We start from the raw sequence: 26,673 nt of genomic DNA, 5'->3' as shown, positions 1-26,673 counted from the left end.
ACCTGCAGTGATCTTCAAAGCCAGCTCGTCTCTAGCAGCTCTCATTTTGCCCCATCTCTCTGTGTTTGGGGATACACACACCGTCAATAAGCTCTTCCTTTATTGATTGCATGAAGAGTGAGTCTATGTGCACTCATACTGGGCTACTCCACCTCCAGTCTCTTTTAAGAGGTGTGAGGATGGCTTTCTAACAGCTGAGCCCAAATCAGCCTCTGGGATGGGGGAGTATAATCACATTTGACTCGCTGTGTGGATTGTAGCAGGTTTCAGATCATTCCCAACGTGGCGCTTTAATTGTGATCTGTATGTGATGCAGAATTTGCATACCATCCGTGCTGGCATCAGTAATAAAATAAATGAGCACAATTTCAGACCTCTTCCATTTCTCATTATAGTAATTAAGAAATATCATACAAGTCGTCTGTGATTTTTTCTTTTTTCTAAAAAATTTAAAACTAGACTACAGTATCTATGAATTTTGCTATTAGAGAAATGTACATTTGTTCAGTATAATTCTGTGATTAATGTTTCAATATTCAGCGCATTATTTTTCCGTAGCCGATATTGGAAAAATAAACGATATTGCTCTTCCACAGAATTTAGATGAAATAGTATTTCATGATTTCCTTCATAGACATATTACTTTAATCTGTTTATGTATTTGAAGCCAGGAAACAAAACAAAGCTCGAAGGTACCCCAAGGAGCTTGTAATTGTGTGGGATGAGCACATCTGGGATAATTCTGTCTGGGTTGTCTGCATGGTGACTGAAATATAGGCTTACAGGCAGACTATTGCAGTTGAAAAACATGGCCTTGCATCACCTCTCCCTATTCATAACGTTTCCAACTAAATTATTCATATTTTTGTGAATTCTATTTTGTGAAAATGCATGTGTTTTAAATGTTTCATGTGCTAAATTCATGTGGTTTAAACATGTATCGAAAAAGATTCTAGCTGAAAATATGAGATGTTTATTTGTTTTTCTGTGTATCATATTGGAGTATGGGGACAGATCTCTGTGGTCCCTGGAACAGGAAATGGTTGGTAACCAGATTTAGAAAATAACCCTTTCTCCAACAGCCCACCTCTGTCGCTGTGAGCAGTGGCAGCTCATTGATGATGCGTGACTCATTCATTGCTCATTATCAGCCCACGCACACTCTGACTCTTCCGACACAAGCTCTCCTGCTTTGGATCTGAGAGGGGGGTTGTAGAGGGCGGGGAAACGGCAACGATGAAGCATAAGCAGCCTCCTGCCTCACTGTGATTGGCCAGTGCGATCCATCTAATCTGTTGTGACTACTCCTCTTTCCCCTCACTCTGGTAATGCTGGCAGCATCCATCCACAGTACACACTGTGCTGTCTCAGTTCCAGAGAGAATATATCAGTTCTGCACAGGGAGGAGAGGATTAACACAACATCAGCTCATCTGCGTACACATTCAGGGAACAAATGAGCACCCAAGGCTTCTTCTCTTTTCTATCCAACTCCAACCATCACAGGACTTGAGACTCTCATCGTTGGAGCATCGTTCATCAAATTCTTACTGTGGTGAGAGGATTTAAAGGAGGGCACATTTTTTTGCGTATTGGATTTAGCGATTTGTGTGTGCTGTTTTTGTTCACTTAGTTGAGAATTGTCAAATTGGAACAATGCAATTAATATTACATAGTTTAAACTAGCTCTAAGCATCCAGTTTTTTCCAGGGGGCCTCTAACTTTTTGGACTGCGCTAGAAGGTTTGCTGTTTGTTCATCTGATTTGGCCAACCTGAGTGTCAGAATGCCATCCAGGGAGTCTTACGAGGTCGGGAAGGGAGAGAAGTCCCTGGTGCAGAAGGCCAAGCAGGAGGCCAACCAGCAGGACATACTGGCAGCTGCTCTGGGGATGAGGATCTCAGGACCCCAAAAACCTCCAGCCACAATCTGGCAGCCTCTCAAACTGTTTGCCTATTCACAGCTCACCTCGCTGGTCCGCAAAGCCACGCTGAAGGACAACAGCCTGCCTCACAAGTACGAAAAAGTCCACAACTTCAAGGTGAGACAGATCGCCACAGGAACAGTAGTTCTGTTGCACCTCTTCATGCCATTCCACTCTAAAATATGGCTTGTATTTCAGCATGTTGTAGACAGGCGGTGTTTTTTTGTAGTATGCTGCTGTGGTGGCAGTTGGCCACCAGAAGGTCTGTTTGGGGGGTTATGGGGCGAGAGAAAGCCTGAGAAAACAGGACTGTTTTGGATCTGTCCACTGTGTCTTTTTCAAAAGGAAATCTGTTGGGCGGTCTGTAGTCCACTGTTGTTGGTTCGGGCACCAGATGGGGAGATTAGGCGATGGAAGGGGGGGGGGCAGTGGAGGAGTGGTATCCCCATTAGGCTCCAGTCAGCAGACTTAGCCCCTGCTCTGCTCTGACTGTTTGGGTTAGTTAATGAAGTTGGGAGCTGGAGGAGAAACATTCCCTCAAAGCTTCTAGTACTGCTGACAGTTACAGGACTCCTGCTTCCCTCTTTCCTTATTTATTTATTACTCTGCCATGCAGTCCATGCTGAATGCGCCATTAAATAGTTTTAAGGCTCTGTCACACATATAACTGTTTCAAGATCCCTTCACAACAGGAAGCAGTCTGGGCTGGTATGGTTAGAGTGTAATAGTTATTGACAGAGCATTAAAATGAATAATCATCCTAAACCTTCTGTACAACCAAGATATCTCTTTGAAGTTATGATTACAAAATATGATTTAAAAAATGAACATTGGAGACAAATGTAACCAAATAGGCCAGACATAACAACCAGTGCTAAGTTTTACGGGTTAATTAAATGTTCTGTTTTTTTTCCACACACACACACACACACACACACACACACACACACACACACACACACACACACACACACACACACACACACACACACACCCACAAAAACATGTTTTATTGTCACATACACCAGATAGGTGCAGTGAAATGTGTTGTTTTACAGGGTCAGCCATAGTAGTACGGCACCGCTGGAGCAAATTATGCTTAAGTGCCTTGCTCAAGGGCACATCGACAGATTTTTCACCTTGTCGGCTCAGGTATTCCAACCAAATAGAATAAGGTTTTCTTTCCCTGTAAACCATGAATCACAAAAGAGATTCTAACAATCCTGCAAATAGTATAGAACTCACAGTTCATCCGACTTGATACCATCTTCTCCATTGTATACCGTGGCGGATTGTTTTACTGCTTATCGTCTCATGCTTTCCCTGCTCCCATAGTGAGTTTATACAGTGTATTGGTGATGGCGCTAGTATTCTCACCTCATATCAAAGAGGCCATTATTGCCTCCGTCGTGTAGGAAAACACCTCAGAGGGTGGCAGCACTGCCTCCTCCCCAGAGGTCTGGATCAGGCACTCCTGATTGGCTGAGCTGTTGTTATGTTGCCTGGCGGAGTGGGAGCTCCCTTCCCTGCGTGAGAATCCTTTAACCGTTGCCGTAGCACATTTCCATGACAACATGCCCCCTCACACTGCCACAGGGTCAACGGTGCCCACCCATCCTCCCCCGGTCTGCATCACCATCACATCACCCCCACCGCTATTCAGCCTGGACACTCATTAATGGTTAGCATGGACTAGGCATCCTGTCAGATTTGACTGGGCTCTAAACGCCCCTAATCTACAACACACACAGAGATAATCCCTTTATTTGACTAGTTTAAGACACCGGCATCGTGGTTTTCTCCAGGGCAACCTGGGGAAGGTGTGGTACCTGTGCAGTACATGACTCTAGCTTTTGACTGCCAGTTCTCTCGCTCTCTTTCTCGCTCTCTCTCTCTCTCTCGTTCTATCCTCCAGGTCCACACGTTCCGGGGACCTCACTGGTGTGAATACTGTGCTAACTTCATGTGGGGGCTGAAGGCTCAGGGAGTCAAGTGTGCAGGTACGTACTGTGCTATACTTAACAGTAGACAGCCACTATACAGCTGCTGCTCTTACTTAACAACACGCTGTTCTCTATTTATGAAATGGACTTTGATGTTCTCACCCCAGTATGTGGGTAACCTGGTTTTTAATGTGAGGGTTTGTAAGTATGTGTCACATTGCGTCCGTTAATCTAAAATCCCACCATGTGTTGGGAATAGATTAGAGGAGTTGTATAATAGAGTGAAATAAGAACTCAATATCAAGCATTTACTCAGTGTGATGTAATCCATACTCCCACTAATGTGAAAGGCATGCTTTAAGAGCAGATTGTGTGTTTCTGTACTAATGAATGAGAGGTCAAGTTGATGAGTTTGCTTATGGCTACTATTCCACTGTTCAAATGACAAGCTATAATGAAAATATTCCCATATTCTCACGTAATGTTCAAAGTAGTTGTTTTCCACTCAACGTCAGACTAATAGTGTACTTATATGCACTCTATATCCACTCTAGATCCTGTCATATTGATCAGTCCATTATCATAATGTACAGTGGCGTTCGGACTCAGACTGTCTCTCGCTCTCTCGCTCTCTCGCTCTCTCGTCCTCTCTCCCTTTTCTCTTCGCTCTCTCGCTCTCTCGTCCTCTCTCTCTTTTCTCTTCGCTCTCTCGCTCTCTCGTCCTCTCTCTCTTTTCTCTTCGCTCTCTCGCTCTCTCGTCCTCTCTCTCTCTCTCTCTCTCTCTCTCTCTCTCTCTCTCTCTCTCTGCGCTCCAGTTGCAGTAGAAGTGGGGGGTTGAGAATGCCTCTGTGGATTCATGCGGAAATACTCACTTGATGGTCTCTGAATAGATTCACAATGTTCTAACACGTGTTCGCCGAGGCCTATTTATCCAATCAGGGCTGATATTACTAGTTGAGTGATTTTGCTGCCTTGTGAACAATAACCAGTAGCTGATGTTTTGGTGCCATTTACAAGATGTACAGTATAGTCATGAGATTCCTTTGTTCCCATCTAAGTGTTTTAAAAGTGTTTTTTTGAATGTATTATAGTGATTTTATATAATTTTTAAATCACAGGATATTAGGTAACAAGCCATTTTATAATGCTAGGATAACGTAAAAATGTGGCATATTTGTGGCATCCCATGAATGTCGTATGTCAAAAATGGGATCATATTTCTGCAGTGAATGCATGCTTTGCCATTGTAAAGGTCTCTAAAATGGATTAACTAATTAGCTTGAGAGCAAAAGTTTTTGGAACACACCACCGTTACAAAAAAGAACATTTGTCAAATCGTATTTTGACATGTGAAATCGCACTTTCACATATGAAATACAGTATCTGTTTTCACATGTTGAGCTTAAACTTCCTTCATTTCACATGTTAACACCACCTTTTAACATGTGAGGAGAATGACATGTTTTCACCTTACATGTGAATTGCAGTTTCACATGAAATTGGATATGCAGTTTCACATGTGAAAAACAATCACATGTAAAAATCTAATTTGCAGTTTCATATGTGAATAACTTTCACGTGATGGTTTCACATGTAAGAAAACTTGATATTTACTCCAATGTTTGTATGCAAAGTAAATGTAAACAAACATGTTTAAAATGAAAATGTTGATATCATGGATGGTTATTCCATGCATTCTTAGCGTAATCTATGGATTTAAGAGTGGTTGCATTTCTCCAGACCCATCCCTCAGCTTTTTACCGATACTGTGGCGGGGAGTACACTTTGTTAATGTTTAAATTAAGGATTGCGGCTTTAAACACCTTCAATAGAGTAATAGTGTTATTATATGGTGTAATCCTCTATTAAGTGAGTTACTTTTGCGCCATTAATATCAAGCAAAACTTCTGAAGTCGAGAACAACATTCTTCGAATTGCCAACAAAAATAATGATATTGAAAGCAAACCCCAAAGTATTAATAGCAAAACCAAATATTGCAAGGAAATCCTTTTTAAATGCGAGGGTAAAAAAATAGTATTCAGTGATAATAAAAAAATAATAATGATAACGCAATTTAATATAACGCCTCCCTCTTTCCTGCAACTTATTTGTTGTTACCCTGGCCTTTGCTTTCAGTGCCTTTTTGAAGTTTTGGCACATTCATTCCAGCAACATAGCCCCCTGCATCCCACTTCTGGTTTGCCTCTGAAGCTAAGCAGCGTTGGTTCTGGTTGGTCCCTGGATGGGAGACCAGATGTAGCTGGAAGTGGTGAACATAATGATGTGAAAATAAATGTAATGTGGGGAGAAAACAAGTGAGAAATTCACGTGTCCGAAAACCACGTGTCTGATTTCACATGTACAAAATGTATGGGATTTTTTGATCATTGTTTTTTGATAAACAGAAGATCCCAGGTGTTGATAATTCCTCAGTAAGGTATTAACGTGGACTGATGTGTGTCTTTAATATATTATTGATGGGTCACAGTGAGCCACACATATGTCTGTGGAAGCTGAGCCATGAATAATTTATGCGCTGCCTTAGAAAGCAGATGACAATCGAATGAAAAGCGCCTATTTTTGGAGATTCTCTATAGAGTTTTTTGCCATTCCTTCAGACGAAACCCATGGCGACCAGAATCTAGGACAGTGAAGTCTTATGCGATGTTTGAATTTGCATTCCAAAAATGTGCTCCCCTTTTTCTTTCTGTATGTGTTTTTGGGCAAGTGCCAGGAAGCCAGACCCTGCCAGTGCTTATTGTGCCACATGTCCTCATAAGAGGACGCCCCCCAGTCTCATACCATCATGCCCGTGAAGAAAACAAAGCTCTGGGCTCTGAGCACTGGGAAGGAACTCCATTTCCACCCGCATTAAAAACCAGAGAGCTAGGTCACACAGCCCATTCTCTATTCATCCTCATTCTATGCAACTACGATGGCGCCAGAGGGGAGGGCTGCCGTCTTATCGGCTCTTAACCAACCATGCTATTTTGTTTGTTTTTCACGTTGTTCGTAACTTGTTTTGTACATAATGTTGCTGTTACCGTCTTTTATGACCAAAAATAGCTTCTAAACATCAGAACTGCGATTGCTCACCTCAAACTGGACGAAGAGTTCTTCTTCAATGAGTCGGAAGGGAGGGATATACTACAGACAGCCGACCAGGCCCAGATCCCTGTGATTCGCTGGAGAAGGAAACTGAGATTTAGTGAAAAAAGATCAGGGTGCCTTGCGAGGATCAGGCGACGAGTGGCTAACCTGCCCTTGCCTTCCGTCCTGCTAGCTGATGTTCAATCGCTGGAAAACAAATGGGACGAGCTGAAAGCACGTATATCCTACCAGCGGGACATTGAAAACTGTAATATCTTATGTTTCACCGAGTTGTGGCTGAACGACGAGATTAAGAACATACAGCTGGCGGGTTATACACTCCATCGGCAGGACAGAACAGCAGCCTCTGGTAAGACACGGGGCGGGGGCCTATGCATGTATGTGAACAACAGCTGGTGCACAATATCTAAGGAAATCTCGATGGTTTTGCTCGCCTGAGGTAGAGCATCTCATGATAAGCTGTAGGCCACACTATCTACCTAGAGAGTTTTCATCTGTATTTTACATAGCTGTCTACGTACCACCACAGACAGATGCTGGCACTAAAACCTCGCTCAATGAGCTGTATACCGCCATAAGCAAACAGGAAAACGCTCTTCCAGAGGCAGCGCGCCAAGTGGCCGAGGACTTTAATACAGGAAAACCTAAATCAGTTTTACCTAATTTCTATCAGCATGTTAAATGTGCAACCAGAGGAAAACAAATTCTCGACCAACGTTACTCCACACACAGAGACGCGTACAAAGCTGACTTTATCAATAAGTGCATCGATGACGTCGTCCCCACAGTGACTCGTACATACCCCAACCAGAAGCCATGGATTACAGGCAACATTCACACTGAGCTAAATCAGAGAGCTGCCGCTTTCAAGGAGCGGAACTCTAACCCGGAACCTTATAAGAAATCCCGCTATGCCCTTCGACGACCCATCAAACAGGCAAAGCGTCAATACAGGACTAAGATCGAGTCATGCAACACCAGCTCTGACGCTCGTCAGAAGTGGCAGGGCTTGCAAACTATTACAGACTACAAAGGGAAGCACAGCCGAGAGCTGCCCAGTGACACCAGCCTACCAGACGAGCTAAATTACTTCTATGCTCGCTTCGAGGCAAGTAACACTGAAACATGCATTAGAGCATCAGCTGTTTCGGACAACTGTACTATCACATTCTCTGCAGCCGATATGAGTAAGACCTTCAAACAGGTCAACATTCACAAGGCCGCAGGGCTAGACGGATTACCAAGAAGTGTACTCTGAGCATGCGCTGACCAACTGGCAAGTGTCTTCACTGACATTTTCAACCTCTCCCTGTCTGAGTCTGTAATACCAACATGTTTCAAGCAGACCACCATAGTCCCTGTGCCCAAGAACACTAAGGTAACCTGCCTAAATGACTACCGACCCGTAGCACTCACGTCTGTAGCTATGAAATGCTTTGAAAGGCTGGTCATGGCTCACATCAACACCATTATCCCAGAAACCATAGACCTACTCCAATTTGCGTACCGCACCAACAAATCCACAGATGATGCAATCTCTATTGCACTCCACACTGTAATTTCCCACATGGACAAAAGGAACACCTATGTGAGAATGCTATTCATTGACTACAGCTCAGCGTTCAACACCATAGTGCTCTCAAAGCTCAACACTAAGCTAAGGACCGTAGGGCTAAACACCTCTCTCTGCAACTGGATCCTAGACTTCCTGACGGGCCGTCCCCAGGTGGTAAGGGTAGGTAACGACACATCCGTCACTCTGATCCTCAACACGAGGGCCCCTCAGGGGTGCGTGCTCAGCCCCCTCCAGTACTCCCTGTTCACTCATGACTGCACGGCAAGGAACGACTCCAACACCATCATTAAGTTTGCTGATGACACAACAGTGATAGGCCTGATCACGGACAACGATGAGATAGCCTATAGGGAGGAGGTCAGAGACCTGGCCGTGTGGTGCAAGGACAACAACTTCTCCCTCAATGTGATCAAGACAAAGGAGATGATTGTGGACTACAGGAAAAGGAGGACCGAGCATGCCCCCATTCTCACCGACAGAGCTGTAGTGGAGCAGGTTGAGAGCTTGAGAGCTGGCATGGGTCCTCAGATCCTCAAAAGGTTTTACAGCTGTACCATCGAGAGCATCCTGACGGGTTGCATCACTGCCTGGTACGGCAACTGACCGCAAGGCACTACAGAGGTTAGTGTGTACGGCCCAGTACATCACCGGGGCCAAGCTTCCTGCCATCCAGGACCTCTATACCAGGCGGTGTCAGAGGAAGGCCCTAAAAATTGTCAAAGACTCCAGACACCCTGGCCATAGACTGTTCTCTCTGCTACCGCATGGCAAGCTGTACCGGAAGCGCCGAGTCTAGGTCCAAGAGGCTCTTAAATAGCTTCTACCCCCAAGCCATAAGACTCCTGAACAGGTAATCAAATGGTTACCCAGACTATTTGCATTGCCCCCCCCCCGGAATGCTACTGCTACTCTCAGTTATTATTTATGCATAGTCACTTTAATAACTCTACCTACATGTACATATTACCTCAATTACCTCGACACTGGTGCCCCCACACATTGACATTGACTCTGCACCGGTACCCCCCTGTATATAGCCTCGCTATTGTTATTTACTATTGTTTAAACACTACTCTTACTTTTTTTAAACATTTCTTTTATCTATTTTCTTAAAACTGCATTGTTGGTTAAGGGCTTGTAAGTAAGCATTTCACTGTAAGGTCTACACCTGTTGTATTCGGCGCATGTGACAAATAACATTTGATTTGATGATGGAAAACTACATATAATATTATATATGCTGCTGTCATTAGAGATGGTGTATTATGCTGCTGCCATTAGAGATGGTGTATTATGCTGCTGCCATTAGAGATAGTGTATTATGCTGTGGCATTAGAGATGGTGAGATAGAGAACCACTGGGGATCCCAGGCACTGTAAAGGTTAAACTACATGATAATGTGTTGATTGGCTACCAGCGGGACTGGCCCCGTACCTCTTTCCCCACCTCCAGTGTCCAACCCTTTTAGCCATATCAGAGCAGCGCTTATCCTCACTGGAGTGTCTTCTCCTCGCCATGGCAACAGAGCTGACAGTGGAGTAAAGCAGTGTCTTTCTGCAGGCTCCTAGGCTCCCTTGGGGCTCTCCCACCACATCAGTGTGTGTGTGTGTGTGTGCGAGCGTGCTCACATGCACAACACCAGTTCAGCAGCCCTGTGCCTGGTGAGAGGCTGCCCTCTATTACACTGCCTGTCTCATACCCTTAAGAGAATCATCTCTTAAAGGTAATTACATTTCTGCATCAATGCACATGAATAAAGCCTGGTGAAATGTCTCTGAGGGCCCATATTAATCAAAATATGTATAGTTATACCAGTAGATCATAGTCTTTTTGTGATTTTTAATTATTGATGTTTGAGGAGCAAAAATTATGACATATTTCCTCTGAATCTAGGTCTAATGTTTCCCGCCGCGGCAGGAATTTCTGCCTGCACGGCCATTGCGCGCGAGCCCAGATTCTGGAGGAGAATGGAGCATGCATGCCTGACTCTCCCTCCTCCAGGCCACGTTGTTTTCAGTGGCCTCTAATTCCTTCTAAGAGCCTCTATTACAAAGCGGAGCAGGAGTCGCTCTGCATCTGTTCTCTGTAGGCTGCTGTGCTGTGCTCAGTGTGCTGTGCTCCCTACAAGCTGAAACCTGCTCTGATTCTGAGGCAGGCAGTTGCACCTCAGGCCCCAATCACTAGTACTGAAGACCAAAGCAGCGTGGGATGCTCATTAATACTACATATTCACTGCTTAGAAGAGCAGAAATGAGGAGCGTGTTGGGCTACAAATTATTTTGGTGTGTAAAAATTACAAAACAAACCAAGCCACATAGGAAAATCAAGAATAAATTTGGTAGCTATAAATTTGGTAGCTATAAGATCAAACTTTGTGGAATTTGTTATGATTTATTTTTATGTATGAATGGCACACTGTCTGAATGAGTGATTGTTTGTGGACCTGTGTTCCACTCCAGTGCTCAAGGTGACTCCAATAACACCCCTGGCAGCTGACCAGTGAGTGAAGTCAACAGCTAGGACAGAATTCTCCAGTGGTCCAATGACATGCTGACGGCAAATATTGATCAAGAAGATGTAGGCCTTAGCAAGCAAAAACAAAACAAGCCAGTCAACTAAAATGAAATGAGCAATTTGGGGGATGCAGGTTAATCATTTTGGTACACTTCAATGCTCAATCAGGTCTATTATTTCTCTGGAAGATAGTATCATTGGAAGACAACCTCTTAGGTTGTCCACTCTGACTCTCCTCTTCCTCTTTTCATTCAGATTGTGGTTTGAACGTCCACAAGCAGTGCTCCACTATGGTACCCCACAACTGCGTGCCAGACCTGAAACACGTCAAGAAAGTATACAGCTGTGAGCTCACAACTCTGGTGAAAGCTCACAACACCAAGCGACCCATGGTAGTGGACATGTGCATACGGGAAATTGAATCAAGAGGTGAGCAGAAGATCAATGGCCATGGCTCTATTAAAATACTTGGAAATTACACCATTTCAGGAAATGTTATATTTTGAGAATTGTAACGGAATTGTAATGTAATGTAATGGACATGCACACAAACCCAATTCAGTGTAAGTAGTAGAAGGTGAAGGACTAATGATGGTAATGTTGGTCCTATCCATTAATATGACTTGGAGAGCTGATGGGAGGCCTGGTAATTGTACATGTGTAATGGAGAATAGTTTACTGTGTTGCTGCTGCTGCCTCAGTTGATTGCATTCCTGTTGAATCACTCAACGATGTAAAACCCTCATTTCTACCTCATTGTCTAGCCCGGTAATCTACGTCTGTAACTAATGCTATGTTTGATTTATGTCTTTATTATTTTGTCCAATGGTGCAGAAAACTATTTGCATCTGTCCATGTTATTCCCTGTGTGCTATTGTAGACATTCTTCATTTCTCATGCATATTGAAGAGCTGTTAATGACATTCTCTATGTTGCCCAAGGTGACCGCTGAAGGTGAATTTGCCTCTATTTATTTTGCTCTTGGATGCCCACTTCAGTCCTATGTTATGTTATGTAAATGCTGAATTTTTCATTAATCCCTCTCTATCCCTCTGTCATAGGTCTGAAGTCTGAAGGGCTCTACAGAATGTCTGGATTCAGCGATTCAGTCGAAGATGTCAAGTTGGCATTTGACAGAGGTATGTCTTCTTTGGACACCCTATCCTTCTGTTCGGGTGTTAACAAACCCCTCGGGTGCCTCTCACAGTAGCATGCTTGTCAGCTCTTAGCGCCTCCATGTGTACTCAATGTGATGGTTTACATTTAACTAATCTTTGAGTTAAATGTTGGCAATGCGATGTGTTTGCATATTTGTGATTAATGGGAAAGTGACACATTTGGGGAGGGATTAATCTCCATCTGGAGAGCATGGCTTGTCCTGACACGGTCCACTCACAAGATTTACAGACAGGGCCATGGGCCAGCTCTGGGGATGGCAAATTATTGGACTAGTCCAAAGGCCGTAGCTGACCGAAATGTAATCCACCGTAGGATTAAACCTCCAACTTAATTTATCTACTCCAGTTAAAGAGGTAGTTAGTCTGCCTCGTTCTCTGCCCAGTGCAGAATGAGTTTAGAAAATGGATTGGGGGGAACCCTGGGGCTATGGGCTAAACCTTAGCTAGACCAGTGTATGGGAGATCACCTATGACAAGAGTGTCATTCCAGCTCACAACACTGTGATATGTAGACCCTCAGAATTAGGCCATGGCCTGCTCTGGATACTGTGTAGGACTCAGGAACAGTCAGAGTAAAGCAGGCCAGGCTAATCAAAGCAGAGGACCAGCCTAGATTTCATCCCCCACAGTGACACAATCCCTTTAGTCCTCACCTCACACTACACCACAAGCACACTCAATTTCCTTGAGTCCAATCAGCAAGACAAATGTAATGCAATGTCTCATGCACATCCAGTTTTTACCCTCTTTTCAAACAAATGTGTTATGTCTCTTCACAGATGGTGAGAAGACAGACATCTCTGCAAACGCTTATGAAGATATCAACATCATCACGGGAGCACTTAAGCTGTACCTCAGGGATTTACCCATTCCTGTCATCTCATACGACGCCTACCCCAGGTTCATTGAGGTTGCAAGTGAGTTCAACAAAAACAGCTTTTTCCTCTTCTCTGCTGGTTAAAACAATGCATAATTGTTTCAGTCACGCACCAGCACCACGGAAAATGTACCATGAAAGAAGAACTACCATTGGTGTGCCTTTTCATATATGTGGTTGAATTATGTAAATCCCTCAACATTAAAGCCATGATCCGTTATGGAAGCATTCAGTGAACATTTATCCAGGTCTTCCTTTTTGCTCTGTGAGTGCTCAGAAATGATTCTGCAAAGTAGATCAGGATGTTTTTGAGTTTTCATTGTTGTGCTTTACTGAATTTCCACTATTTATGTATCATTATTAACAATCCTGGGCATTCAGTGGAGAATGTAATGTACTTTCATGCAGTCCACATAAAATGAGCATCAGCTGCTTCTCTCCCTTTGAAGTTCTTATGGTTCTGTTTTAGAAAATGACTCTTGTGTGGTAGTCAGTTATATCGACTTCAACAACACATCTTGAGTGCACTCTGATGTGAAGGGGAAAACCCTCATTCCATGTCATTTCGCTAAGCCATGACACCCACCATCTCAGATTGTTCTGAAATTCTTTCTGTAGTTAGAAACAGGTAGGATTCACATTCCTGAAACATTATTTTGTTGAAATTAAATGTTATCTCAGAGAAATTAAGCTAATTGATTGCACCAAAATTGGCAATTTTAATTTATAGAATTCAGATAATATTCAATAAATATAGTACCCAACATCCGATTTGTACCAAACTTTTTCCTACCAATGAGTAAGACACAGTGAATCCAAAAGAATAATCAAAAGCCACCCACGGACGCCCACACCCCACACCCCACGCCAACCCCACCCCAACAACCAGTATACAGTATCAGTTCTCTATGTTTGACAAGTAGTATAAAGCCGCGGCTTGGAGTATTGCTTCTCCATACTATGAAATGTATTCTCTGTGAATACAGAATGTTTTTTTCCCTTGTTCAGAGAAATTAGTAATTTAATTCACTTGCATTATTTACCATAAAGTAGTGTGAAAATACCAGGTTTTGACCACTAGATGCCACTGTACCTGCTATACCACCACACTATTTTATCCAAATACTTGTCTCATTTGTTTTATTCAATAGTTCACAACATTGCCTTTGCAACTTTGGGTAGAAAACCAATAGATTTGGCTCATGATTAAAATAAATTGTGTGGTCATCCTCACAATTCAAGCCGGTCCTCCATGAAAGCAAATCAGTTTGTTCTTCTTTTACGCTTTAACCTGTGTCCAGGAAATGACCCCTTCAAAAAAGGTCTGGATTAGTTACTGTTAGACCATTCCTGGTGAACAAGCAAACCATTAGGCTACAGCTGTTCTAATGGTTTCAATGTTATGGTCTCTAATGGTCTTCAATGGTAAAAGGCCCAAACACATACTGTATAGTGTTCTGCAATTGTAATGGAATTGGGTTGCGTTGGGTTTAATGGTAAATGTCACTAATCACAATACATATAGAGCCACAGCTTCAGATATACATTAAAATGGCCAATTTGGGTGCAATCAATTAGCTTAATTTTTCAGAGATCAAATTATATTTCAACAAAATAAGATTTCAGGAATGCTTATCTTATCTGTTTCTAACTACAGAAACAATTTCAGAACAATCTGAGATGGTGAGTTTGAAAATCGTCTTTCTTATGCTTTTTGAGGTGGAACAACCCACATGATAGTAAATCATTTCAGTGAGAACCATTGAGCATGGATATTTCTATGGGAGGTTTTGAGAGTATCTTGTGAGAGTCTGTTGACAGAGAGACTGCTCTGCTTTGACCCTGTGCTTATTTTTGCTTCTCAGAGCTGGAAGACCCAGAGAAGCAGCAAGAAGCCTTCCGTGAGGCTCTGGAACTGCTGCCTGCAGCACACAGTGAAACCCTGAGGTACCTCATGGTCCATTTAAAAAGGTGAGTTATTGACAACCTCTAGCTTCTCTACAAAACAATGTGTTACCCTGGTGATTTGTAAGAGCATGTTTGTTTATCTGAGACATATGGTTATAATTGAATGCTCAGATTGTTAATTGCCTCTCCTTGATGTGCCTCTTCTACAGGGTAACGTTGAATGAGAAGGACAACCTGATGAATGCCGAGAACCTGGGCATTGTTTTCGGGCCCACCCTCCTGCGTGCCCCAAACCTGGATGCCATGACGGCACTCAACAACATCCGTTACCAACGGCAGGTGGTGGAGTTCCTCATAAAAAATGAAGACATCCTCTTCTGAAAACAGACATCCATTCTGCTGAGATATGGAAGGAAAGAGCCACATTTTTTTGTAAAACAGCTTGATGCTGCCTAATCACTTTTTTTGTGCAAGGACTTGAATAGTAAGAAATCTTTGTATTGCATTTGTTATATATCCATTTCCACTTCTAGTGGATTAGTGCTGAACCACACTTTTTCTTCCCCTGTAACGGGTGTGGATGATGATGTACCTTAAACTTGCATGTCTGTCTCCCCATTTTTGTCGGGGCTTGTGTAGAACACTGATGGACCAGACTTGGCTGTGTCTTTATTTTGTATAGCTTTGTAGAAGTAACCCAGCATGTGGTAAAGTTTGTGAAACATTGTTACTCTGCTATTATTTGTCCTGTAGATTTACAGTATCTCCCACCCGGTTGCCTATTAGGCAATTGTTTTTGTGAAACATTTTATACCTGGATGTGAAATAGACTACTGAATCTTCTCTGAACCTTTGTAATGATCTTTGACTGATCCTGTCTTTTTTTGCCTGTTCAGCTGTTTTATATGCAAGTCTTCTTTAGGGGAAATTCAAAGCCTCTTTCAATCAGAAAACAAGTAATCAGTGTACCTTTAAATGTTCTGTTACATTTCCTGACAGTCAAAACTGTTTTGCATTCAAACTACTACATTTGTGCAGTTAATGTTTTTTTTTATTGTAATATTTGTTTACTTAATTTGCTCATGTACATTTTAATTTATTAAACCTTGCTTTCTGAAAATGCACTGGTATGCCCTGAGTCATCTCAATTGTTCCAGTAACAATGAAGCTATTGAATAAGCATTTAGTGCAGTGTATGTTCATTTTAGAATATGGCAAAATATGTCCAGACACCAGACATTGAGGTACATGGCATGCTATATTTGCGTGCACTTGCAAAATGACCTTGATAAAGGGGGCTGTTCCTCTCATTCTGCATATTGAATGAACAGGCAGTGCTATAGACGGCCCAGGGCCCACATGACCGTGTGCAGCGTCCCCTCAAACTATGCTTCAATCACAATGATTCGCTCTGAGATTAAAACAAACCCACAATACCTTTAGGCACGGCCTTCTCTCCATCCAGATTTTTAATTGCTGGATACATATGAAAACATTGTCACTTGGGGTTTATACATTTTAGGTTTAATTAACCCACAAGCAATTTCTTTCCACACATTTTCCAAAAGCCAGCGACGTCTTATCTTCCTTACTCGCGGCTCATTATAAGATCAAAGTGTACCCTTGCATTTGTGCTGCCAGTGAACTAAAGCTGTTGTTATTTTGGTTCGTGTGTTTTTCCTGATTGAGTTTCAAACACTTTCCACTGGGGGGTATACTATCAAATAGGATCAATGAGTTAGCCAGCTAACTTTAATAAGCAACCATAAAAAACGATTGATTTTCTGATTCATTAAGAAGGCTAAACAGTCAGGTCCATAATTACTGGCAACCTTGATAAAGATGAGCAAAAATGACTGTATAAAATAAATAATACAAATACTGAGCTATATTGTATGCAAAAAAAACTACATGAAATTAGAGCTCTTTGGCCATGCACACCGCTGGTGGGTTTGGCATTGAAAAATAGAAGCATATGAAGAAAAGTATCTCATACCTACAGTAAAATATGGTGTTGGATCTTTGATGTTATGGGGCCATTGTTAACGTCAACTTTACCAAGTAACAGGACATTTTTGCCAAAAACCTGGATGCCTCTGCCAGGAGGCTGACACTTGGCCGCAAGTGGATCTTCCAGCAAGACAATAACCCCAAGCACTAATCAAAATCCACAAATAAATGGTTAATTGACCACAAATCAACATTTTACAATGGCCCTCTCAGTCGCTGAGCTTGAACCCCATTGAAAACCTGTGGTTTGAATTGATGAGGGCAGTCCATAAGAGAAAATGAAGGATATCAAGGATCTGGAAATATTCTGTATAGAGGAATGGTCTAACATCCCTCCCAACGTGTTCTCCAAACTCATAAAGCATTTTAGAAAAAGGCTCAGTGTCGTTATCCTTGCAAGGGAAGGGTGCTAGAGTATTGAAAACAGGGGTGCCAATAATTTTGACACCTATCTATTTTAGCACATTATTTATTACTTGTTAAACAAATGTTATTTCACTGAGCAATTGTATTAGTATAAAATAATATCATTTCCCAAACAATTTTTGCATAGAATATTCCTCAGTATTTATATTATTTATTTTATAAAGTAATTTTTGCTCATCTTTATCAAGGGTGCCAATAATTATGGACCTGACTATATATGTGTTTTTGGTTGTTGAGTCAATTAGAGCGTGCCCATTTTAAGCTTAACTTTCTTTAAAATTAAAAGTTAATTCAAAAATATTTAGGCAAGTTAGCTGGATAATTCCTTGATCCTGCTTTGTAGTATACTCCTTAGGAGATCTCACTGGCCATGGTTTCCTGGTGGAGAACCACAGCCATCCTGAATGACAGCATGTGAAATCCCATGTGAAATCCGATGATGTGAAATCCCATTAAATGCTCTGCCATTGTTCTCGTAGTGGAAACACCACGCTTTTAGGTTGGATTATTAAAAACGATAAAATTGAACCTGCCCCAAGCTTTTCTGTGTTTAGCACCTCATGCTTTTTTATGCCCTCCCATTTTCTACTCAAATCTTTGTGGCTACTGTATTCATGCTTCAGTATGATTTATACCTGTTCAGGAATTCTTGACATCTTTATAGCTGGGGTTTATCATTTACATTAGGTTTGAATTAATGGTGAAATAATGCAGCTCTAGTTTTGGTTGATTGGTCAACAAAATTGTAATTTCTTGTAATTCTATTTAATTTCAGCTATTTATCATGCGTCTCTATTAGCTGCAGCCAGTAGTAGACCAAACCAAGAAACCCATGTAAGTGTTCAGACTACTGCTGTGATAATGTTATGACAGACCTATCTTCATGCAGATCAAATAGAATTTGATAAATATACCATGGGATGGCTGATTCATATTCACATTAATGAATCTAAATGTTTTAGTGCTTCTGATCCATGAGATAACTGTCTTCTCCCTGTTGATTGGATGAAGCTGTGTGACATTTTGCCCTGCATAGACTGACCTACATTTCCAAATGCTAAAATATGCTGAAATATTCCGTTCAGCCATGTGAAGTGAAAATGTATGTAATGCTTGTCCCAGATACGGTAGTCGTATATTGAGTTCTCAATGTGGACATTTACTATATTTTTCTATAGCCTATGTCACTATCATATTGTAGAAATTTGGGGACATTTTTAAATTGCATAGGCCAACGCTGAATAAAATTGCATCACCAAATACAAATATCCCATACTATACAGCCCTTGCGACCCTTCCCCCACCCATCATACCCATAAAACAAAATGTACATGAAACAATTGACCTACTGTAAAATACCCTTACAACATCAAAGAGCTCTTAGAATAGCTTTAATTGTAATTCATGTTAAATTATAGAATACATTGATTGTAAATATAATTTATCTTCAGAACATTAAACAATACACGTAAAACTAAACTGCTATTTTTGGGGTTAAATATTGTGTCAAAATATCCCAGTAACACACTCCATGGAAAGTGTAATCCACAGAATCTCGTAGGGAGTAGAAACAGGCAGCGGGAGATGCTCAACGCACTGCCATGATGAGCAGATGTTCCACACACACCACATTACTATTATTCAGATTAAGAGAGCGTTTTAATCACATGTAGAAAAGAGACTAAAAATAGGTCTGACTGAGAGAAACTCCCGCAGGGCTATATAAGGGCCGACTCCTGCTGAAAGAATGAACTGGTTCTCAACCGCAATGATAGGATGACACAGTCCCACTGCCTGACCACGGTGAGGTTGAATGAGCAGAGTCAATGGGTTTCTCCAGGGTCACATGGGTTGGGTCCAGGCAGGAGGTACTTAGAGGTTGTAGGATTCAGGTGGTCTATGATTGGTATGGGGAGGGTGGAGAGGGTAGAGAGACAGATCTCTCTTGATTCAGACATTGACAAAATTGCAATTTGCCACTAAATAAGATGAATGATGCGGCTGGTTGAGTGACTGGCTGATTGAACAGGTGGAGGCTGTAGGGAAATGGATTTGCCTGGTCCCATCATTGCCTTGGTGGGGAGGGGCAGGTGTACAGTGGAGATGGGGTGTTGGGGTGTGATGCTTGGCCATCTGGAAACTCATTGCAGTAGCTAGATGGGATAGATGTTGTGGATATGTTGGTCCAAAATGACCCTCAGAGGGAGACAAAACATATTTATAAGAGATCAAACAGGACAACTTGGGTGACAGTTTGATTACTGCATTTGACATGTAAAATCATTGTGTTTTTCTCAAACTACTCGTATAGGATTCCCAAATAATTATTCTGGAAAGGACATTATAATGTAACACAAGTTAACCAATGGGACCCGTATCAAATATACTGATAGCCTGATTGTCAATATATCACAACAAATGGCATGATTTGGGAAAGCATTTACTGTCTAATGATATGGGAAGTATGGCACTGTGAGATATTTCAGTGCCAGATTAGCCAGCCATGTAGAGCTTATAACATGTGAGGGATGACAAAGAATGTGACCCTCTCAAATGACAGCTATTGGTGGTGGCTCATAACATGTGGTGTCAGCGAACAACAATACTGTTCCCCGTTACAGAACATGAAGCAGCAAGTCAGCGTTGCCATTATTTTGACCACGTTTTAAAGTAGACAGAAATCAATGTTGTCACCTTACTAGCTGCTTACCCTCTATTCGAAGACTCAGGACATTGGACACCCCAGATTTGATGGGAAAATAACACAAAAATTAATCGCCTGCTCTTTGTTTCTCATCTTCTTATCGTTCTGGCAGGTAAGGAATATTCTAACCATGCCTGTTGGCTGACTGACTGTTCTTCTGTCGACTATAACATACCTTCTCCAGGATATTTTAGGTGGTAATCTATCCTAAACCAATATTTGAATATCTTACAAATCTAGTTCATTCATGGGATATCTACATCAGATAATTTCTCATTGATTCTTGGTAATGCTTTATCCTTTAGTTAACTATAAGATTTCAAATCTTACTTGAGGTATATCTTAGCTAAGCAAGTGACTGTTGGATATGCTGGAATAGTTTAAAAGGCATCCCGCATTAGGCTCTGTTGATTGACAGGGGCATGTGTGCTCTGTGTTTGACTCCACAAGTCGATTGTTTCGTGAAATACACTGTATATTTGTAGCCAATATCCATAGATTTACCGTTTTGAATGTCTCAAAACGTCTTTCAAGCTCTCGGGGTACGTTCTTGCGCAAAATAGGTTTCATTTCAAGGGCAGGCTGGAAAATGAAATGGGATACCGCTCCGGCATGGGTCAAATATGTAGCGGAAATAGTGGATGTCACGTCTGAAACATTATCTGTATTGACGGAGCTCTCATCTCTATCACCTCCAGCATCCCACGATGATAGTATACCACTGGTCTATAACAGTGTATGATTCTGTAAGGGCTGTCTTCAGGAATGGACCAAAATGCAGCAGAGTTAGTATTCATCCTTCAATTTAATTGGAAAGAACACTATACAAAACAAAAACAAGGAAACTGACAGCCAATAGTCCTGTCAGGTGCAACCACACTAAACAAGAAACAATTACCCACAAACCCCAGTGACAAACAACTCCTACATATGTGACTCCCAATCAGGAACAACGATTCCCAGCTGTTCCTGATCAGGAGTCACAAGACACACACCAGACTGCCACGTCCTGACCCCCAAACTACTACACCAGCTCCATCTGCTGGTCAGGACGTGACAGATTCAAAGTAATTAAGGAAGGAAGGAATGAGGGAAGGAAGGAAGGAAGCCCTTTAATAATAAATATACTATTTGCACTTACATTAACCACTGCCTATCATTCTTCTGATGCTGTAAACCCCAAACTGTACCATGCGAGCCATACACCAAGCTGTCTCTGTGTTCCTTGTAGGTTCTGCCTGGGGCTCTGATGATGAGACCCGTCTGGTGAAAACCCTATTTACTGGTTACAACAAGGTGGTGCGTCCTGTCGCTCACTTCAAGGACCCAGTGGTGGTTACAGTTGGCCTGCAGCTCATTCAACTCATCAGTGTGGTAAGAAAGATATCATACCATCCCATATCAATCAATATTTATCATGCAATTCACATCACTGTCAAACACTATGTAGAAACTAAAATCAATTATCTTTCTCTGCAGGATGAGGTCAACCAGATTGTTAACAGCAACGTTCGACTGAAACAGGTTTGTTTCTGCCATTTCCTGTATCAACATGGCAATATAAATATGAGATTAAAGTATTTTTCTTTCTGGCTATTTTGTAAGAGAGTAATGATAAGGAAGTTGTAAGTATGGGTAATTAATAGAAGGAATTCCAGAATTATTTCTGAAGATACAGTAAACAATCCCTTTAAACCGTTGATTTATATCAATTTTAAAGAAACTGTAACAAAACATTATCTGGAATAATTCCATGTTGAAATGATCCCTCTTTGTCAATTTCATCTGAATCAGACTTCATTTCAGGAACTTCAAATAGTCTTTCTGAAATGTTCTTTGTATGCTCTTTGTACCTTGTACTGTCATTTTCCAGCAATGGAAGGACGTGAACTTGCAATGGAATCCTGAGGATTATGGTGGAATCAAAAAGATAAGAGTGCCTTCCACTGACATTTGGCGCCCTGACCTCGTTCTCTATAACAAGTAAGATTCGGGACATATTTGCATTAAATGTCTTTATTTTTTACCATTCTCTCACTGTGATAAAATGTCACCAGACAGACAGACTGGATGTCATGATGTTTCCCATCTTTCCCTGTGCCTAGTGGGTAACAGCTCACATAGCATCGGGCTAAATCTGGCTTCTATATCACAGGTTCCCCCCACACCATATGCTGCGTCTGACACACTGCTGTTTCTCCCTGACAACCAGCTCCTATGCCACAGCAACCTGTACCAGTCTCAGCTCTGGTTGGTTGGCCTGTGTGGATGCTGTGATGGCAGGGCCATGCCAAGCCCCAGGCAGTGACGTCCCTCTGTGTTAACATTATCTCCCATGCTGATGCCCGTGTTTGTGTGTGCCCACAGTGCTGATGGTGACTTTGCCATCGTTCACGAGACCAAAGTGCTGCTGGAGCACACTGGCATGATCACGTGGAACCCCCCTGCCATCTTCAAGAGCTACTGTGAGATTATCGTGTTGCACTTCCCCTTCGACCTGCAGAATTGCAGCATGAAGCTGGGTACCTGGACCTATGATGGCAACTTGGTTGTCGTCAATCCCGTAATAATCACCATCACTATTTTGTCATATTTCTCTAATTGATCCCCTGTGTATCTCCTGTGATACAGCTGTGTATGCACATACAGCCCAGTGCTGATTTGACATATTGTTGTAAGTCCCATTACAAAACACCCCACGTCCTAAAACTTTCCAATAAGGTTGTGCCATTTCTGGTCAGTTGCTTCCTTAATACATTTTTATTACCTGTCTCCACCAGGACAGCGACCGTCCTGACCTGAGTAACTTCATGGAGAGTGGAGAGTGGGTGATGAAGGACTACCGCAGCTGGAAACACTGGGTGTACTATGCCTGCTGCCCAGACACGCCCTACCTGGACATCACCTACCACTTCCTGATGCTGCGGCTGCCCCTCTACTTCATCGTCAACGTCATCATCCCCTGCATGCTCTTCTCATTCCTCACTGGCCTCGTCTTCTATCTGCCCACTGACTCTGGTTGGTATTGCATCACTTCAATCATTTCAGTTCTAAATCCCTTTTATTTTTCAAGTGGCTGAAGATGAACTGAAATATATGTTGTCATCATAGCTGCGACATTGATCGTTTATGTAGTGGTTGTGAAGTACCTGTATCAGCTGGTACAACTACACGCTTGTCCTCCTAACTGACTCTGGGCGTCAGAAGTTCCTAGTAGTTACATTAGCTGTAACAGTGATGTGTCTCAGCTAGCATCTGGCCCTGTTCCCAGTGTTGAGGCCTGCCTCATTACCCAGAGACCCTGTGTGCTGCCATGTCTGTGAGCAGGCCTTTCCTTTCATGTATAATACATCTCTGGCTGCCTAACTCGGATAGGGCTGCGGCTACAGTATGATGCTGTGGAGGGTCTGAGATGCAAAATGGAAGTCCTCTTGGTTTACTGATTTGACTGAACAGCAAAAACAACACATAGTTCACATTCTACTGTAGAATCTTTGTGAATAAGTTGTGGACACACACCCCAGCAGACGTGTGAAGAATAGCAGGAAATTGGCTTCTGGTTGTGAAGGTGCTCAACTAAAAATAACACATACTAAGAATTGTATTGTCTGTGTGTCTGTGTGTCTGTTTGCTTACCTGAGGTTGTTTGTGTGTAAGCCTATGCGTAAGGAAGGGACAGATTAAATGATTCATTTCTTTACTCCTGCTTGTAGCTATGGTATAGGCAATATTGTTCAGGCTCCAACTCACTGTTCTTTTTTATAAGCAGAATTCCTACCCATCTAGTGGAGCACTGAATGAGAGGTTGGAGGAGGTCAGTGGAACCAAGCCTGTAAGAGTTGTGACAGAGACTACTCCTCCCTGTGGTCAGAACGAGTTAGTGCCCTAAAGGGTGTGACGCCACTGACAGCCTCTCGCTATCAGTCTCTCTCTGAAGCTGCAGTGTGCAGCGATGCAGAAGATCAATTATCATAATGATCACTTCACTCACTTCACACCCTCATGTAATTAATCTGAGAGAAGGGGACCAACCAGAGGGGGGATTAGCTCCCCAAGTCCTGAGACCAAATGACTATTTATTGATTTTTTTTTCTTTCAATTCAATTGTAAAGGGTGTCACAGTTGAGTTGCACTGGAGCAATGCTGTGACTGTAGTATTTGCTTTACCCATTCTTACCTCGTTATTAACTGCTCTGACATTGTTCAACAACAGTTAGATGTTATGAAGCTTAGTTGTCTTCCTATGAGCATGTGTTCAGTCTCTTCATGAGCCTGGGTTCTCCACTGAACTGTTGAAAGCTGTCTGCGTGCTGAATGAATGGCTGATTTAGTATGTGACAATTATAACTGTGAAAATGATAACCTTATGTCACAACGGAACATAGTTTGCATTCATCGCAAACTCCAACTGTGCCTTTCTTCATAGGTGAATGCTTCTGTATGTGTCTGCTTTTGCAGACTTGAGTGTTGTGAACATCTGTGTCCTCAGGTGAGAAGATGACTCTTAGTATCTCTGTCCTGCTGTCTCTGACTGTGTTCCTGCTGGTCATCGTGGAGCTCATCCCCTCCACATCCAGTGCTGTGCCGCTCATCGGGAAGTACATGCTCTTCACCATGGTTTTCGTCATTGCCTCCATCATCATCACTGTCATCGTCATCAACACCCACCACCGTTCCCCCAGCACTCACACCATGTCCCCCTGGGTTCGCAAGGTTGGAACAGCTGGCACATTTCTAACAATTCGTTTTTGAAAAAAAAAGAAAATACATATGAACGGTGTTAGAGTGTCTTAAGTTAAATGTAAGTCGCTCTGGATAAGAGCGTCTGCTAAATGACTAGAATGTAAATATTAAGTTTGAATAGCATGGTGCTTTGCTAAAAATAACATTTGGGTTCATTTGCATGGTAAATGACATGACACGGGATGACTTGCGCATTCCGATTTGTGAATCTTATGAGTGTGTGAGAGTTTAGAAATGTATCTATTTTTAAGCATACAGTATTCACAAATTGTTCATGAAACAACATGGCAGACACTGTGGTATCAAGTCTTTATAATAGTTCCAACAACAAAAAAGTGCCCTCCCCAGTACTGCCATCTAGTGACAGAATATAGATGACTGAAGTTGTTTACTGTATAACTATATAGTTGACTGTATTTTCTGATTTGACCATGATATTGTTAAATTGAGGAGCCAGATAAGTGTCTGAATTTGGCACATTGTAGGTATTTTACCTGTCTCAGTATAACTTCCTTTCTTATTTTTTCTTCACAGATTTTCATTGACACCATTCCCAACCTCATGTTTTTCTCAACAATGAAACGTCCTGCAAAGGAAAAACAGGATAAAAACATCTATGGTGCTGACTTTGACATCTCAGACATCTCAGGCAAACCCACCCCTACTGCAGTCACCTACCAGTCCCCCATCATCAAGAACCCAGATGTACGCAGTGCTATTGAGGGGGTGAAGTACATCGCTGAGACCATGAAATCTGATGAGGAGTCCAACAGTGTAAGACTCTGGAATTAATTTCCGTCCTTCCCACAGATTTCTCCTTAAATATATCCGTTTATGTGTTTCTAACTGTTCTCCTCTTTTCCCAGGCTGCTGAAGAGTGGAAGTTTGTAGCCATGGTGCTGGATCACATTCTGCTGTGTGTGTTCATGGCGGTGTGCATCATTGGCACACTGGGGGTGTTCGCAGGCCGTCTCATTGAGCTGAGCATGACGCCCTAGAGGTCTGCTGTGTGTCATGTATAGTGCCAGACGTTTTTATTTACCTGACCAGGAAAAACTCTGGGCCCAAGTGACTCTAAAAGTAAAATATTGCTGTGTGAAGACTTGCTTGCTGCTGTTTTTGACCCTCATGTTAACAGTATAAACATTAATTATCATTGGGTGGTTTGCAATTTGTCACACCCTGATCTGTTTCACCTGTCTTTGTGATTGTCTCCACCCCCCTCCAGGTGTCGCCCATCTTCCCCATTATCCCCTGTATATTTATACCTGTGTTCTCTGTTTGTCTGTTGCCAGTTTGTTTTGTCTTGTCTAGCTTACCAGCGGTTTTCCTTCTGCTCCTGTCGCTTGATTGTTCCTGTTTCCTAGTTTTCCCGGTGTTGACCATTCTGCCTACCCTGACCCTGCCTGCTGTCCTGTATCTTTGACCCCCCTATCTGGATTACTGACCTCTGCCTACCCTTGACCTGCCTTTTGCCTGCCCCTGTTCTATTAATAAACTGTTGTTACTTTGACTTTGCATCTGGGTCTTACCTGAAACATACAATTAGCTCAGTTTGCATGTTTATCCATATTTTCACTAATGTGTATTAATTATAGAGCAGTTGATCCACATTCTAATCAAGTTTATTGTAATCAAGGTATTTGTTCTAGGTCCTCAATGTATTTTATATGTTTTCATTCATTTATATGTTTTCATTCATTATTTATTCAAATAAAGTTTATACTTGACCCTGGTTGTCAATTTTCTATATCTGTCTA

At 42.2% G+C, this 26,673-nt stretch overlaps 2 protein-coding genes across 3 annotated transcripts; both read left to right on the top strand.

The window, feature by feature from the left end:
• Positions 1 to 1,301: 1,301 nt before the first annotated feature.
• LOC106586243 (N-chimaerin) lies at positions 1,302 to 16,154 on the top strand. Of its 2 annotated transcripts, XM_014173305.2 has the most exons (8): positions 1,302 to 1,554; positions 1,710 to 2,039; positions 3,838 to 3,922; positions 11,323 to 11,496; positions 12,129 to 12,206; positions 13,025 to 13,162; positions 14,988 to 15,093; positions 15,240 to 16,154. In XM_014173305.2, the coding sequence occupies exons 2-8, from the start codon at positions 1,785 to 1,787 to the stop codon at positions 15,409 to 15,411; spliced, it is 1,008 nt and encodes a 335-aa protein (XP_014028780.2). In that variant the 5' UTR covers positions 1,302 to 1,554; positions 1,710 to 1,784; the 3' UTR covers positions 15,412 to 16,154. The 2 variants fall into 2 exon arrangements, with proteins under 2 accessions (XP_014028780.2, XP_014028779.2); XM_014173304.2 differs by having other exon boundaries at positions 1,302 to 2,039.
• A 3,891-nt stretch (positions 16,155 to 20,045) lies between these two features.
• LOC106586082 (acetylcholine receptor subunit alpha) lies at positions 20,046 to 26,643 on the top strand. The gene is made up of 9 exons (XM_014172944.2): positions 20,046 to 20,282; positions 21,402 to 21,544; positions 21,650 to 21,694; positions 22,044 to 22,153; positions 22,538 to 22,733; positions 22,951 to 23,188; positions 24,660 to 24,883; positions 25,448 to 25,687; positions 25,780 to 26,643. The coding sequence occupies exons 5-9, from the start codon at positions 22,596 to 22,598 to the stop codon at positions 25,909 to 25,911; spliced, it is 972 nt and encodes a 323-aa protein (XP_014028419.2). The 5' UTR covers positions 20,046 to 20,282; positions 21,402 to 21,544; positions 21,650 to 21,694; positions 22,044 to 22,153; positions 22,538 to 22,595; the 3' UTR covers positions 25,912 to 26,643.
• Positions 26,644 to 26,673: the final 30 nt, after the last annotated feature.

This window comes from Salmo salar, chromosome ssa25, assembly GCF_905237065.1.
Source record: "Salmo salar chromosome ssa25, Ssal_v3.1, whole genome shotgun sequence".
Taxonomy (NCBI): Eukaryota; Metazoa; Chordata; class Actinopteri; order Salmoniformes; family Salmonidae; genus Salmo; species Salmo salar.
This window is presented reverse-complemented; position numbering and strand designations above follow the sequence as displayed.

Bases quoted from the DNA above. Each gene is read 5' to 3' on its own strand.
- LOC106586243 (XM_014173305.2), top strand. From the start codon at position 1,785: ATGCCATCCAGGGAGTCTTACGAGGTCGGGAAGGGAGAGAAGTCCCTG. The intron at 2,040-3,837 runs GTGAGACAGATC...TCTATCCTCCAG, and splicing joins AAAAAGTCCACAACTTCAAG to GTCCACACGTTCCGGGGACC. The intron at 13,163-14,987 runs GTGAGTTCAACA...TTTGCTTCTCAG, and splicing joins CAGGTTCATTGAGGTTGCAA to AGCTGGAAGACCCAGAGAAG.
- LOC106586082 (XM_014172944.2), top strand. From the start codon at position 22,596: ATGATCACGTGGAACCCCCCTGCCATCTTCAAGAGCTACTGTGAGATT. The intron at 22,734-22,950 runs GTAATAATCACC...TGTCTCCACCAG, and splicing joins ACTTGGTTGTCGTCAATCCC to GACAGCGACCGTCCTGACCT. The intron at 24,884-25,447 runs GTTGGAACAGCT...TTTTCTTCACAG, and splicing joins TGTCCCCCTGGGTTCGCAAG to ATTTTCATTGACACCATTCC.